The sequence below is a fragment of the Leptinotarsa decemlineata genome, unplaced genomic scaffold (genome assembly GCF_025532065.1).
Source record: "Leptinotarsa decemlineata unplaced genomic scaffold, Ldec_3_MD MMD2_tig00000035_RagTag_RagTag, whole genome shotgun sequence".
Taxonomy (NCBI): Eukaryota; Metazoa; Arthropoda; class Insecta; order Coleoptera; family Chrysomelidae; genus Leptinotarsa; species Leptinotarsa decemlineata.
The window spans coordinates 7,780,357-7,792,139 of NW_027412540.1; the positions used below are offsets into that span (position 1 = coordinate 7,780,357).

An 11,783-nucleotide genomic window follows, 5' to 3' on the forward strand; every position below is an offset into this window, starting at 1 on the left:
CCAACGGTGTCAAACCTATATTGTCTCCTAATAATCCACAAACCGGAAAAATTATTGCTCCCCCATCGTGTCAGCTATTGGATTTCATACCTACCAAATAACGAAATGGCTCACTCACTAAGGAATTTGAAGGCTTGCCTATTACGGAACCAGGTTTTAGTGTCATAAACTCCTCAGAGTTCATTCAACATACAAAAAATATCGTTCTGCAAGAAAGTGAGATTTTTCATTTCCTAGCATCCCAATTCCAGAGACCATATAATACCTCAGGGAATTACTGAAGAAAAGTAATTGCAATAATAGGGAAATTTATTAATTCATTTTCAGCACTAATTCGTGTATGATAAAAAACCATTTCCAGGTAGAAGGTTTCTTTTTTGAACAACAGGAAGAAACGGGTATGGTTAACCCCTTGTTCCTCTATCTGGCAAACCTGTACATGATAAGATTCGAAATGGAAACCAAAGAAAAGTCGAAGTATTTTCCTAGGATATGGCTGAGGTATGTGGATGATGTTTTTGCGATATTCGGTAACAAAAAATCGAATATGAAGGACTTTGTTTCCTTTTTGAATAACAGATTTTCATCAATAAAATTTATGTGTCAACTATAAACAAGAGGACAACTTCCATTTCTTGACATTTTGGTAATGAGATGCCAATATGGAAGTCTAGAATACGATTCATGACAGAATACATCACTGTGGACAGCACAAACGTGCGTGGCTAAATTTTCTTTTGACTTTTTCTCTCACACATGAGAAATTCACAAAAGAAAAACGGACAATATAGAAAATAGCGGTCTGTAACAGTTGATAGTATAAGTAGATGATAGTATAAGGAAAAAAAGTTTAGGTCGAGAATGAACGGGTACTTAGAAAAGGTATAAAAAAGGATAACATTGTACGTATATTTAGTTCAATCTTTCTCTTGAAGATGATCAATTGGTGATCGAAACGTGTGTCGAGGTGTTGAATTAACGGTTTGGTGTTGGGATGGAACTACAGTCATATTCAATTATATTGTCGAAGTTTTTTTATGAAATTTTACACATTCCTTTCTGACGTGTAGGAATGTTTGTACATTTGAATTGGTTGATTTAAGAAACTGAAACATTGTTGCGCTGTGGTCTGCGAAGTGAACAGAAAACATATCAGTAATTAAAACTCTCAAGTCTGCTAGAATCCTCTTCGCCAATCAACAATCAACTTTCGCAAAAAAAAACAGTAGAGTTTTCAATATTCTCAATGTAAAATTCATCTTATTGAAGAATTAAGATTACTTATGTCATTGTCTGCTATATGTCCAATCAGACAGTTGTCAGTGAGAGTTGAATATATCAGTACAGTGTGGAGTTTATTCCTTGGCACATATGTCATTTGACATAGTGTGAATTTGTCTTCTAACATTTTCATCTCGTATCGGATTAATTTATAATATTTCATGGATTTCAGGAGACAACTAATTAGTGGGCTAAATATATGCTTCTGCCTTCCCCTTCTTCTAGTATTTATTTTGAGCTCAACCATCATTCTATATAGTTAATATAACTATACTATAACATATAACTATAACATTTATTCCATGTTATCGTTCTCGACAATAGTATGTCTTGCCATAACTCTTTGGAGTCTATCGGGACATACGTGTCCCATCCATGTATTTCGTGCGCGTAGTGGTACAAATAGATCTCGTTTTTCCATTATACATAAATATATCAGTCTCTAAACACACACTATACAAGTATTTGTTTACAAGTGGTCACATAACCTCACATTTTGCCGGTGAAGTCCGTCTAGGCAACACGTGCTTTGCGTTCCACTATATTCTGAAAAATTTGCAAGTGTATTATTGCCCTAACTGTATTGTGTCTGCTCTCTGAGGTTAGTAATAACCAATGCACTAGTTTTCAATGATCGTGTAGGGGAGACCGGGTACAAAAGTAACAGCGGGTCGAAAGTAACAAATGCTCTCTAGATTGATCTAATAGACGAACACCGCTCTACCGCCATCAGACGATAGCCAGAAGCGCCCCCCTCAATTGAATTCAGTCGCCGCGTGCGTCATGCGTCGTTAGGCTGTGTGACAGGACATTACGTGTTTTCACAAATCAAAAGTAAGTTTTTAGACGTATTCTTATTGAATGTTTACGAAGTCAGAAAAAAATGATAGTAATTTGAATTTTTGCATATCCATTATTGATTAGAGTGATTATAAATTGCTTCAATTCATTTTTGTATAGCACGTTCCGTTTAAAGGTTATGTTAGACGTTTTGACAAAAATGTGGGTGGGTACAAAAGTACCGCGTGATGATTTAATTATCTGTCATATTTTTATGTGTGTCTTTACTTCAACAGAATGCCACGACAACGCATAAGAACTACTGAACACGGAAGTGTATCAAAAAGCGGCTGAAGAGCATTTTAAAGATGGTACAAAAATTAGAGGCCTGGCAAAAAAAATAGTGTTTGCCATGTAACATTATATAGATTTATAAAAAACTAAAAGCAGTAAATACTAGCGCAGTTGTGGGCTACCGTTGCATCAACTGAGTTTTTACTAATAATGAGCAAAGTAATCTACGCGACCATTTAATTGAGTGCTCTGCAGTGTGTTTTGGGATATCTCCATCTGAAGTTCGTAAACTGGCCTACGAGTAAGCGATTGAAAATAGAAAAACATTTCCTGAAAAGTGGCACGATAGTCGAAAGGCGGGTAAGGAATGGTTGACGGGATTTTTAAAACGACATCCGAGCCTGTCTTTGAGATGTCCTCAAGCAACAAGTCTGTCGCGGGCTTCAAGTTTCAACGAGCATAATGTGAGTGAATGTTTTGATAATCTTGCTGAGGTAATGGATAGGTACCAATTCGAGCCAAAAGATATCTGAAATATGGACGAGACAGGGGTGAGCACTGTTCAAAAACCTAGCAAAATTGTAGCTCAAAAAGGAATTAAACAAATGAGTGCAGTAACCTCAGTAGAGCGTGGAAGAGAAGTAACTGCTGCTGTTGCCATCAATGCTCAAGGAGGACATATCCCGCCTTTTTTCGTATTCCCACTGAAACGATTCCAAGACCACATGATAGGCGAGGGTCCTGTTGGTTGTGCTGGAGCTGGCAATGCTAGTGGATGGATGCAGGATGCAGAATTTTTACTGTTTCTACAACATTTCAAAAGACAAGTCAAGCCCACAGTTGATCAGAAATGCTTGTTACTGCTCGACAACCATGCATCGCATATATCAATTAATGCTCTAGATTTTTGTAAAGGAAATGGAATAGTACTGCTATCGTTTCCACAAACTTCAACCTTTGGATAGAGCAGTATTTGGGCCATTTAAGAATATGATAAACACCGCTACAGACAACTAGATGCGAAATCATCCTGGTTGAACGATGACTACTCATTACATTCCTGGAATTGTTAGAGAAGCATTTCCTCTTTCTGTCACTAATAGAAATGCAATTGCTGGATTCACCTTTACTGGCATAAGTCCATTTAGTAGGAATATTTTTACTGCTGTTGACTACGCGCCATCATCTGTGAGTGACCGGCCGTTACAAGTTTACAGATAAATTCCGCCAAATGATGTGTTGACTAGTTCTGACGCAATATCAACCATTCAAGTTGATCCAAGTTCTCCAAGAAAATTAATATGTGCAAAAGAAAAGGGAAAAGGAAAAAAGACAAAGAAGAAGACACCAAAAAAAAGGAAAATAAATCTGATGACGAAGATTGCTTCTGTCTTGTCTGTTCAGTAAATTTTGAGAATAGTCAACCAGATGAACAGTGGATACAATGTATCGAATGTAAAATGTGGTCCTATGTGGAATGCGTGGGTGACGATAAGAATTATGTGTGCCATAATTGCGATTCTGAGTGAGAGAATAATGACTCAGTTATAAAAGTCTGATTATAAAAAAATGATTAACATCATACTAAATTGATCTCATTACTTAAACTAAGAATACTTTTTATTGATTGTTTTTTTAATATATAATTTTTGAACATTTAAAATACAGAAGTTGATTTGTGTTATTATTACAAAGTTTTCAAATAAATAATTTGTTGATTCACCACGTAGGATATTGTATTCATTACCAATCCCTGGTCTTGTTACTTTCGACCTGCCTACGTGGTCGAAAGTAACAACTAACAAATTTTCTTTGAATTGATGTTATTCATATTAAACACATCATAATATAATAAATCGAGTTACTAGTGTAAAGGACATAAACTGAATTTATACTTGGTTATATTGATTTAATAAAAACAGTAACACCCCGCCAGAAATCGAAGTGAAAGTACAAAGTGTTACTTTTGTACTCGGTCTCCCCTACTAATAAAACCTGTTGAATTTCATTACTTCAGACTGTGGGACACCTGGGTCCCAGCAGGCATTTTGAACGGGAGACATTTGTCCCGGTGGTTCTGTACAACAATGAGTAAAAGAATATTGACACAAAGAGAACTTGAAGAAGAAGCTAATAGAATTACAGAAGATGGCTTGAGTGATGACGATTATGACCCATTTCATTGTGAAGACTCATCAGATGAAAATTATTGCCCCTCAGAGAGCGATAATAGCGAAGATGATGAAAATTATTGTTCCTCAGAAAGCAACAATAACGAAGATGAAATTATCGCTGATGATATAAATAATGATGATAAAATTAGTCAAGAAGGTAATGAGACAATCGGAAGTGAAAACGTAGTGGCACCAGATGGAGTAGTATTTTGGAGTAGCAGCAGTCAACAATTTTCTCCCAGATTCTGTATACCTGACGAAGCAGCAGCTACTTCTTGCCTGCCGAGACAAATGAAGGAAGTTGAAATTTTCTTGCAGATTTTTTCTAGAAGCCTACTCATGCAGATTGCTGAATAGATCTAACAGATCAATAAGCGGGCTTATACGACTTCGACAGAAGATCAAATAAGTGGTGGAAAAAAGTTTTTTTCAAACTCCTTATGATAGCTGCAAGAAATGCTCATATTCTCTACGATGATGTAAGATGCACAAAAACTTCATTCCTGCCATTCCTAATTACAATAGCAAAAGATTTGATTGCGTTGGGACGAAGTGGGGCAAGTGTGAAGAGAAAATCAGCAACATCTTTAGGGCGACCTAGTTCGAAAAAACGAAAACATCAAAATGTGGGCGATCATTTACCTATTGAGGGCCCCACAAGACGTCGCTGCTGCAAATGCGCATAGATGCAAAAAGAAGTAAGAACAATAACATTGTGTCAAATGTGCAATAAACCTCTGTGCAAAAATTGCTTCACTCCTTACCATCTGCAATAATGTTCTATATGTTGTCCAATATAATTTGAATGGAAATAAATTTTTTTTCGAGACTACTGGGTTTAATATGTTTCACCTGAAATGTCTAATGGGACACATATGTCCCGGCCCTTAGCGAAAAAAGGGCGTAACCTGCATTCATAAAATTAAAATTTCCTGATATAGTATCCACATTTACATAAAATTTGATCTCAGATATATCACAAGTATAAGAAAAATAAATCAGACTCCAAAGGGTTGATGTTTCAGAGGTTTCAGTTCTCTAGTATGTTTCGTTTTTTACTGCATACTACTATCAAAGATAAAACTGGATTTTCTGGCTTGGAATAAATCTAAAATCAAGCACTCTTCTCAATCACCAGAAATACTGTTTTCAACGCCTTTTCTCCAACCTAATTGGCGTGTTCAGGAGATCAAAAAAGCTAATTAGTTGGCGGCAAGTTGGCGTCCTATTTACATTACTGTTGAATCATTTCAAATTGTAAAAAAAACTAGGTCGAATTTCAGTTAATGGAATTGTTACAAAAAATTATATTTCATACACTACGCATGAGTTTCAAGAATATTTGCGTTTTTAACGATGATGATGAGTTTTTTCACTCACTTCTTCTTCATTTATGTTGAAATAACTTCAAAAAATATTTTCGAAACAAAGATTCGAACAGATTGAGCATTATTGTCTGAATGAAAATTCGATAAATTCTCAACATATAGAGAACGTGAAAACCTACACTCTCTTAACATAGAAAATAATTTTTCAGGTAGTCGAAAATCTAGAAATTTCGCTATATTCAATCAGAATATAGCTGAACATGTTTGCAACATTTCTTCCAAATTTGTTCCATATTTCTTGGCAATTCATTTTTTTTCTTCTAAAAGTGAAGTGTGAAGTTTTCCAGCACCTTAATATATTTTTTCAATTCCACTTTAAAAAAGCTTGGCGATTTCAGCAAAAATAAATATCAAAATGAATATCAATTGAATTATAATTCGAATACGATTTTCTCATTCATTCTTTTGAAGAGTTCTATATTTTATCTGGAATAATTCATCATACGGTACTAGAATTGAGGTACTGGCAAATCTATCCAATCTTTAAGTCAGTTACATGAAACAATAAAACGGAAAAAGACAGAACATGATTTTTCAGTTCATTTGTAACAAAAAAAAATCATGAAAATAAAACGCTCTGAAATTGTGTTGGTTCATACCTGAATCCAGTTTCTCAACACCGTCTGTCACCAATGTTGATCAGCATGAAATTTTTATTGTAAATAAATATTTGCCTTGTTATATATAATGAGAACTGATTCTCAATGACATTTCATCTTGTTTATTAACTGTGGTCAATGCACCATTGTTTATGTTAAATGATTATTGAAAGAAATATTTCGAAACGAGGTGACCGAGTCTGCGATTAACTGCATATTTGTCAATAATATTTACCATGACAATATATAGTTTATCACAAAATTCCTCAATTACATATATTGCTCCTTAATTGAAATCAGAAAATAGGTGGACCGTACGTTCAAGTTTTGATAGTTGAACACATATTTCAATATTTACTTTCAATGAAGAAATACCTGACAAATAGTTGGGGCATAATTCTGGTTCAGCCATTTCAAAATTCAGATTTATTTTCTAGCAATAACTTCTTCTTTCGAGCCATATCCTACGTTCCGAATACATGAAAATAATTCATCACTACATGAAATAATACGTGAAAATAATTCAAGTCATCACCTTTGGATATCATTTTGATCAGCTGGTTGGGATTATATATCCTGATATTATATATTATATATTCTGATATTACTCAAATTCATGACGCGATAAAAACAGTGACTGTCTTTCTTTCGTTAAAAGGTATAAGAAATTCGTATATTGAGTGAAGGTTCCGGAAATCTCACCACTGTTATGTATTATGTTGAATATTTTCATGATGATAGGATCAGATATCTGTTTCAGAAATGCATTCAGAATATTTTTTCGTTGACCCACCGACCTTACCTTTTTTTAGATTTGGAGGAATTGTTATTCAGATTGGGGCTGAAGAGGCAATAAGGCAAGTGTATTATTCCAAAATACCGATGTTTCACCTCTTTCATATACTATACTGTGTATCAATCCTGTGAAAGATATCGGATTCAGTTCTATAACGAATGTTTGGAGTACAAACTGAAAAAAATTGTTCATTCCAGAGTTCAATGATGATATAGAACGGTTGTTTATATGAAAGTAGTTGATTGAAAAAGGCTTTTTTTCTAATTTGTGCCCGAAAGTCACTTCTTTACATGATCTTCTCTTCTCTGTGAAATGTTTATTTTGAAATTAGTTGCTTTCTCTCTTTTGAAAGTTTCACACATTATTTGTGTGGAGTTGGTTCAACAGATTATGGACCCAAAGTCAAAAATGAGTAGACACTCAAGAAAGTAAAGAATTCCAGTGAAAATGATTGTATCTATTGGTATATAACTTCTCAGCATCAAAAGCTTTTGGTAAAACTGCTCTCCCAGATTGGAAATTTAGATGTAGAATATTTTCAGGACAGCAAGAAGTTGTACCTGCATTAATGAAACCTCAGCAAAAATTGAAAATCATGAAGTATTAACCTTGAGATGCGTATTTGACATTTTCACAGAATGATGTAAATTGGTTACTGGACGATGTGAACCGACAAATTTGAAGGAACATGATGTTCCCAAATGATAACAGTAAGAGACATCCTGAATGAAACTTTTTGGGGAGGATGAGTTGGCTGTGAATGGTCAATTAGCTGGCCTGCACATTCATCTGATTTGAACCAACTGAACACAACTGAAAAGTATTGTTTCAAAATGACAACAAGTATCGCTCCGGAAGTATAACTAGTAATTATGATGAACATTCTTTTAACAAAATTTAACTATATTTGTGAAATGGATGATTTGGAATTTTATATCGAATGCATTGCTGCCATAACTCAACACACAGAAGCAGTGGAGTTATGGAGGTTATGGAATTGAGAAGAAGTCGATACTGGCCAGCCACGCGATATGGTAAATTCATTCAACTAGTAGGTTGGTTGGAAGATTTACGTTCAAAGTATGAAATTTTTCTATAAGAAATCATCCAGAGTATGAATTCGTCATAGATTATATTCATGACCACATAGATGTGGCAGAATTCTCAAAAATGTATGTCCACATTGGATGATCATTTTATTTGGCGCATGTTTGGCAATACATTCAATCACGGACTAGTTATTAGTCATATTAGGAAAAGCTAGATGAAGTTCCAGAAATTCACATAAGTTTTCGCTACCTCTTGAACATTTACTGCAAAGTAAACAATTGAGGATTTTTCCAGCAAAAGATTCACAACATTCACATTCAACAAGAACCCCAAAAATTCGGAACAATCCTCTTGTTGTTCTAACGAGTATCTAGTGGACTTCAAAGACTCTAGGGAATCGGTTTGAGGGAAAGATGATACATTCTTACGAAACTGCAGCTGCATGAACCGGTGTTTGAGTTCATCATGAACAACACTTTTAAAATGCTATTCATGTAGCAAGTGTTTCCTAAATTATCCAATCCAATTTTCTTCTCTAGATTTTCAGGACAACTCTCTACTGATTCGTAAAGAAGAACATGTTTCACAGAATCTGCATAAGAACCATTTCTCAAGCTGCGATCGATCCTGTATTGCCAAACATGCGCTGACTGTTATAAGGAAACAAGTATAGCTGAGGCACCGATCAATCTAATAACAACACTGATGATCTTCAAACAAGATTCAACTTCTGACGGAAGCAAGAAACTCTCTCGAAGGTTCGGAATGGAAGAACATTTCAATCTAGCAGACCACTGTTATAATATTCATGCAGTCATTGTTCACTGTGGTTCTGGCGTTGAATCCGGCCATTATTACGCATTGGTCAATGACGAAACGGACTGGTTTAAGTTTGACGATAGTCGTGTCATGAAGTGTTCTGGCGATGTATTGAATGTATTGGAGCTTCTGGAGACACCCCACCTTTTGTTTTATGAGAGAGGACATTGTTAGATCAAGATCTTCAAATGATGTGGTGCTGCAGGTTTTTCCGAGTTTTCCTGCAGCTGAAAAAGCAAATGCGCCACTGGAATCAATGAAGTCGCCCCGGAGCGCCAATTAATTTTAATTGTTGTTTTTATTTTTATCGTTGTTTCATAAATTTTTTTATTTCTATTATGTTGATCAATAAAGTAGATATCATTTTATATGTAATTATTGACATTTACTTTCTTTTTGGGCTTTCTCCACTTTTGAAATCCAAGTTTGGTTCCTATCTCTTAACGATAACTTCAACTACAAGATTGATTTTGATTCGATCCAAATCACAATGTCGACGTCACATTTAATTTTGTTTTGAATTTCTTTAATTTATTAATTTATTAATTAAAACCATGGATAATGGCAGGTTTAGTTATTTATATCAAAAAAAGGGACTACCTCAAAAAGAATTTGCTGAAAAATTATTCTCACGACTTAGAGCAGCAATATAAAAATTATAGAAATGTGGTCAACAAGTTAATCAGAACGGCGAAAAACCAATATTACAAAAATAAACTAGATGAAGGCAATGGAGACTGTAAGCAAACATCGAAAATCATAAATGAAATATTCAATACCAAATCAAATAAAAACCAAATAGAAAACATTACTATTGCTGGAGAAAATGGTATCCCCATAACTGAAAATAAATTGAAAGCTTATTCCTTTAATGACAATTTCACAAAAATAGGACTCAACATGGCTAACCAAATTGACAGATGTGATTTACCAAACAATTTTTTAAAAGAACCATCAATTGCTTCCACAATGTTCCTGCAACCCATTGATGAAAATGAGATAATCTTGTATACAGGTAGACTCAAAAATAATTGTGCACCAGGGCCAGATGGAATCACCTCCAAATCAAAAACATACATATACATATTTTGAAACCGCTTGTCCATCTGATGTATTTATGCTACATAAATGAGAATCTACCCAACCAATGGAAAGAGTCAAGAGTTATACCCGTTTACAAGGCTGGGAACAGACACGAAATGAAAAATTATAGACCAATCTCTGTAATAGATAATTTTGCAAAAATCTTTGAACAATCGGTCATGAAAAGATTACTTGAATTTCTCAATAAGCACCATCTTATAACCGACTGACATTTTGGATTCATTCAAAACTCGAATACTGAAAACACTGTTTTAGACTTTATGGAACATACAATAAAAATAATGGATGAATCATCGAAATGTTTGGCTGTTTTTCTTGATTTAGCAAGAGCTTTCGACACCGTGTTACATGATGTCTTGTTGGGAAAACTTTTTGGGTACGGGCAAAGTTTGAAATTGATGCAGAATTATTTGTCACAGAGAACACAGAAAGTTACGATAGGGAAAGAACTCAGCAGTTCAGCAAATATATCTGTTGGTGTACCTCAGGGTACAGTTTTGGGCCCAATTCTGTTCTTGATATACATCAACAGTGTATCACAAATCAGTGGTTTTCGTGGGCACATTATTTGGTATGCAGATGACACAGCGTTGATTTTCAGAGGCGAAACCTGGAATGACGTCTATAAAACTGCTGAAAACGAACTTGGAAAAATACTCATTCGGCTGAATAATAACCTGCTGAGCTTGAACATCAGTAAGAACAAATTCATGGCATTCTCACTTAGTACTCCAGATAATCCTCAGATCAATACCCTAAAAATACATAAGCGACTATGCAACCATAAAACAACATGTAGCTTTTTTGGGAAAGAAAGTTTTTCTCTTTCTACTACTCCATCTGATACAAAAAAAAAATGGATTAGAAAATCTTCCAAAGAAAGGAAGGATTAATCAATTTGAAAATAAGTAACTCTATACATTTTTTTTTTGTATCAGATGGAGTAGTAGAAAGCCAAAAACTTCCTTTCCCAAAAAATTAATCACTCCTAAAAATATAACCCTTTCAAATCAAACATGTAGCTGTTCGTCAATAGATAAAACATCACCGGTTAAATATTTGGGAGTTATTATCGACCAACACATCAGATGGGACGACCACGTTGCAAATGTCATGAAAAGACTGAGGCTTCTAATGTATAAGTTTTATATGCTCAGAAACATTCTGTCACAGAAAAACATGTTCCTGGTATACACCTCACTGGCAGAAAGTATATTACGATACTGTATTACTGTATGGGAGGGAACTTTTGATACTTTGATAAAGCCTCTACAAGCCATGCAGAATTCCTTATTAAAAATAATATTAAAGAAAGGTAAACGATTTTCGACCCATAAACTGTATGAAGAAACCAAATTACTGAATGTTAGAGCACACTACTGCAACCAGTGTTTGATTTGGATGTTTTCAAATTCAAAATAATATACAACGATAACTTTTAAAAAAACTAAATTTACTGATAATCAAAATGTTAGGACCCCCATTATCGAAAATCCCA

General features: G+C 34.6%; 2 protein-coding genes across 2 annotated transcripts in view; one reads left to right on the top strand and one right to left on the bottom strand.

Moving 5' to 3' along the window:
* LOC111508879 (cytochrome P450 6a2) overlaps nucleotides 1-6,650 on the bottom strand; it is a 45,588-nt gene extending 38,938 nt beyond the window's left edge. The window contains exon 1 of the mRNA XM_023164504.2: nucleotides 6,517-6,650. The gene's annotated coding sequence lies outside the window, so the exon portion shown is untranslated. The remainder of the gene's footprint in view (nucleotides 1-6,516) is intronic.
* LOC141481109 (uncharacterized) lies at nucleotides 2,892-3,320 on the top strand. Its single transcript, XM_074172223.1, has one exon. It carries the CDS (start codon nucleotides 2,892-2,894, stop codon nucleotides 3,318-3,320), a length of 429 nt encoding a protein of 142 aa, XP_074028324.1.
* Nucleotides 6,651-11,783: the final 5,133 nt, after the last annotated feature.

Bases quoted from the DNA above. Each gene is read 5' to 3' on its own strand.
- LOC141481109 (XM_074172223.1), top strand. From the start codon at position 2,892: ATGGACGAGACAGGGGTGAGCACTGTTCAAAAACCTAGCAAAATTGTA.